A 4,725-nucleotide genomic window follows, 5' to 3' on the forward strand; every position below is an offset into this window, starting at 1 on the left:
TTATAAATATAGATATCTTATACTATTAAACGAGCAATTCTTGAATATATATATATATATATATATATAATCTGAATCTCGGAAACGGCTCCAATGATTTTCATGAAATTTGGTAGAAGTCAATTAAGTCAAGAATTTAGAAAATGTTGTTTTATCCCTGTTTTTAGACAATGAAAAAATATCGTTAGAATACGAAGGTAAATTTCGCCAATATCAGTAAAATTGTAATAGCTCAGGTGGGAAATCGGCCGGTCGCGATCGACCGAAAAGACGACGATGGTTCAAATCCTCGATCTATTTTATTATTATTTTTTTATTATTATGATTATTTTTTCTTTTTTTTTCTAATTGCACTCGTTATTTTTAATGTAATAATGTATGTAAAATCGAAAAATATTATTTATATTATATCATTATTATTTTTTAATTATTTTTTTATTTTTTAATTATTTTTGATTTTTTATATTTATTTATATTATTTATCACTGTCGGTAAAAACATATTATTCATATTTTATAAATATGTAATTCGTATTTCGTATAATTTCCAAAAAACACGATTTACTAAAAAATACCGAGCTAAGCTTGGTCACCCAGGTACTAAATATTTAATGAGTACTAACTAGTTTCAAAGTTTGTTTATATTTTTGTACTAAACAAAACTTTTTCTGCTTATGATCGCCACTCTATTATCGAGCGCTTAATCTGTTCCGAAAACCGATCAAACATATCAATATATTATGTCTAAATTCTGAGAGAAGTATTCTTTTGTACAGAAGTAAATATATTCTTTATTGCACTTAAATTTTTTGTACAGTTATTTGAATACAAATTATATGTGAAAAATTTGCAGCTGTGGATGACATGTCGATATTTTTCGATCACACGAATACCTTATCCCGTATTGTCGGCGGTGAACCTGCCGGCCTCGTTCCCTACGTGGTAGCTCTAGTCTACGGCGCCGATGTCAGGAACCTTATCTGCGGCGCCTCCCTGGTCACCACAAGACACGTCTTAACTGCCGCTCACTGCATCGAAGCTGTGCTCTTCCCTGACGGGAGTCTAATCAGGTATGGTATTATTTCATTTATTTATTTATTTATTTATTTTTTCCTAAAATTAAATTAAAGATACATGAATTAAAAGTAATAGTCAATAATTAAGTAGGTAATAATAATAATAATAATAAAATAAGGTACTTAAGAATAAAACAAAAATAAAAATCTTAAGAAGCCGGCGTATTTTTGCCCATAGTAACCACGCTGGGCAGGCGGATTGGTAACCGCAGGGCTGGCTTTGTCGCACCGAAAACGCTGATGCCCATCTTCGGCCTGTGTATTTCAAAGCCAGCAGTTGGATGGTTATCCCGCCATCGGTCGGCTTTGTAAGTTCCAAGGTGGTAGTGGAACTGTGTTACCCCTTAGTCGCCTCTTACGACACCCACGGGAAGAGAGGGGGTGGCTATATTCTTTACTGCCGTAGCCACACAGTAGATATGTTAACTAATAACAAGTCTTTTCTTTGGTTCCTATATTTTGATATTTATAAATAGTTAAATATTTATCACTCGTCATTTATAAATTTTAAACAATTGAGATATAAATCTTCTAAATCATATTTTCTGTACAACAGCACTCTTCGTGGTTACGTTGGCACAAACAGATATGACAGCGGTGGTACTCCGTACAATTTGACGGAGGGTATCATTCATCCCAACTACGACGATGAATTACTTAAAAGTGACATCGGCTTCCTAGTTACTTCATCTGACGTTGAATTGACTGACAGTGTGTCCCTCATAGCTCTGACCTTCAGATTTATTAATGCTGGCGTCAGAACCAGTGTCACAGGATGGGGAAGCACAGGAGTAAGTTTGTATTATGTAAACAAGTGTTAAGTAATATGTGGATAATTTGGAATTATAGTTTTGGTTGCATTTTTTTTCGTGAGATAATTGAATTTTAAAATACAATTGTGATTTTTTTAAAGCAATTTAAGGTATTAGATGATTAATTTTTACTATAACTAGCTCGATGTGCAGTGATAGATAACCCTGCTTTACGCTCAGGGATTATGGGTTCGATTTACGCATTCCCACCCCGTGCTTGGGTGTTTTATATACACATACTTGTATATAAGCTATAATTATCGGATGTTACCTATAACACAAACATATTTTTACTTAACTTGTAAAAGTGACCTCATAGCAATCGTTATTCATAGTAGGGAATATCCACCAACCCGCAGTGGAGCAGTGTGGTGGATAAAGGTTTAATTCTTCTCCAATATGGAGAAAATTTTAATAATGGAGAAATTGCCTACTTCTCTATTGATACCGAGTTGATCTATACACAATTGTTTCAGACGGGTCTTCCTTTGTCAAAAGAACTCCTGCAATTGAACGCCATTGTCGTAGATGGAAACGAATGTGTCACTCTTGTCAAAGAACGGTCTAGTGAATTGGATATAGATTATGTTCCACCTGTTGATCCTGCATTAGAAATCTGTACCTACACGAACGACAGAGCTGGAACTTGCAACGTGAGCCATTTTCTATTTATTACATTTATTTAATTTTATTTTATTTTTAATTGTACACCATAAGTGAATTACAAACAGAATTTAAAGATATCAACAGATTATGTAGTACGATGGACGGGCTTATGGCTAATTAGCCTATATATAATATAATATAATTATACGCGCGAGAATGGTCGAGTGAACAAGAGCTGAGGCAAAATATTGCAGAAGCCCAACGTGTTATCAGGGAGAACAAAGAAGCATTTAGAATTTTAGACGATTAAAACGCAATTTCTTACGAAGGTGTAGAATTTGTATTGCTGCTGAAGGTGTCCATTTTGAAAACCTATAATAAATTTAAAAAATATTAAAGGGTTTTATGACCTACTTCTTACTTAACTTTCCTTATGCAACCAACACGATGGGTGTCCAGAATTCTCTAATCATTAATTATTCTTAGGAATAAAATAAAAATGTTTAATCAGTGGGCTAATTTTAAGAATTTTCCACCTTGGTGTCTTTGAAGACCGATTTTAGCCAAATTCCTGACACTAAACACTACACACACTACATTTACTTATTACTTACAACAGACGTGAGAGATACTTGTGATTACTCGCAATCAAAATATTGGACACTATATTGGGACTAGATATATATGTTCTACTGTTTTTGTGTTACCTTTGTATTTTAGGGACATTATGACCATTATATTATGATTAGAATATTTTGTTATAGATACAATTCTACAAAGAATTGTTGTACTGTACCTCAATAAGAATATTAGTCATGTCTTTGTATTACGCAAATTTAACAAAAGCTAATTTCTCCTTTACAACTAACTGGTCGGGTATTTTCAAGGACATAAAGAAAAGATAACTAACTCTTGAATTTGTCTCTCCAGGGCGACTCAGGCAGTGCGCTGGTGGACCGCAGCACCGGCGAGCAAATCGGTACAGTGTCCTGGGGCATACCGTGCGCGCAAGGCGCTCCCGACATGTTCGCACGTGTCAGCGCTTTCCGCGAATGGATTGAAGAAACCATCGCCTAACTGCACCGAATTAATCTGCTGATAGATGTCACTTCGTCGTCTTCATGAGTCTCATTTCTAAATCTGATTTAATGATTAGAAATATGCCACAGATTATTATTTGTATTTTTACTTTCTTCTTATTAAACGCTCACCGATAGTGTATTTTTATTAGTTTTACAGTCATAGACATCTAAAAATTTTACAACAAAGATTATTTATCCATACAAATAAATAAAATTGGAGTGTCTGTTTGTAATATTAAAATAACCGCTTTTTTCTAAATTCATATGTATATATACACGGTAGATGTACCAAAATAATTTTTTTTTAAATTTTTGTCTGTCTGTCTGTTTGATGCGGATAATCTCTGAAACGGGTGGACCGATTTTGACGGGACTTTCATTTCCAGATGTAGTAAGGAGTAACTTAGGCTACTTTTATTTTAGATTTTTTTATAACTCTGCGTACTGAACATTAACTTTTTTGTTCCACGCGGACAAAGCCGCGGGCACAGCTAGTATGATATGAAAGCTTGTCGCGAGATTTAATTACTCGTATTTAATTAGATTGAAAATTTCTAAAATTTAAAATCAACATCAAGTACTTATTTATCAACATATCTCTATATGTGTAATGACAGACAGACAGAGAGACAGACAGACAGACAGACAGACGGACGGACGGACGGACGGACGGACGGACGGACGGACGGACGGACGGACGGACGGACGGACGGACGGACGGACGGACGGACGGACGGACGGACGGACGGACGGACGGACGGACGGACGGACGGACGGACGGACGGACGGACGGACGGACGGACGGACGGACGGACGGACGGACGGACGGACGGACGGACGGACGGACGGACGGACAGACGGACAGACAGACAGACAGACAGACAGACATCAAAAATTGAACGCTCACAGCGGGGTTCGAACCCGCGTCTCCGACTGACCGTGTCGGCGCTCTAGCCAATTAAGCTAACGATGTACCCGCTAGAGCGAAATTTTTGATATGATGATTTTTATTTTCGGTATATGATATTCAAAAATGTTTAGAATTCCTAATGTGTGGGTAACACAAACATAAAATCGTACATATTAAAAATAAATAGCATGGTGTCGTCTCCTGTCAAAGATTTGCATTGTAATATGAAACTTTGAATAG

The 4,725-nt window shown here is 36.0% G+C and overlaps 1 protein-coding gene across 1 annotated transcript; it reads left to right on the forward strand.

Moving 5' to 3' along the window:
* The first annotated feature begins 860 nt into the window (after positions 1 to 860).
* Positions 861 to 3,714, forward strand: LOC123661043 (chymotrypsin-1-like). The gene is made up of 4 exons (XM_045596055.1): positions 861 to 1,069; positions 1,632 to 1,866; positions 2,364 to 2,540; positions 3,424 to 3,714. Exons 1-4 carry the CDS (start codon positions 864 to 866, stop codon positions 3,568 to 3,570), a joined length of 765 nt encoding a protein of 254 aa, XP_045452011.1. The 5' UTR covers positions 861 to 863; the 3' UTR covers positions 3,571 to 3,714.
* Positions 3,715 to 4,725: the final 1,011 nt, after the last annotated feature.

This window comes from Melitaea cinxia, chromosome 16, assembly GCF_905220565.1.
Source record: "Melitaea cinxia chromosome 16, ilMelCinx1.1, whole genome shotgun sequence".
Classification (NCBI taxonomy): domain Eukaryota; kingdom Metazoa; phylum Arthropoda; class Insecta; order Lepidoptera; family Nymphalidae; genus Melitaea; species Melitaea cinxia.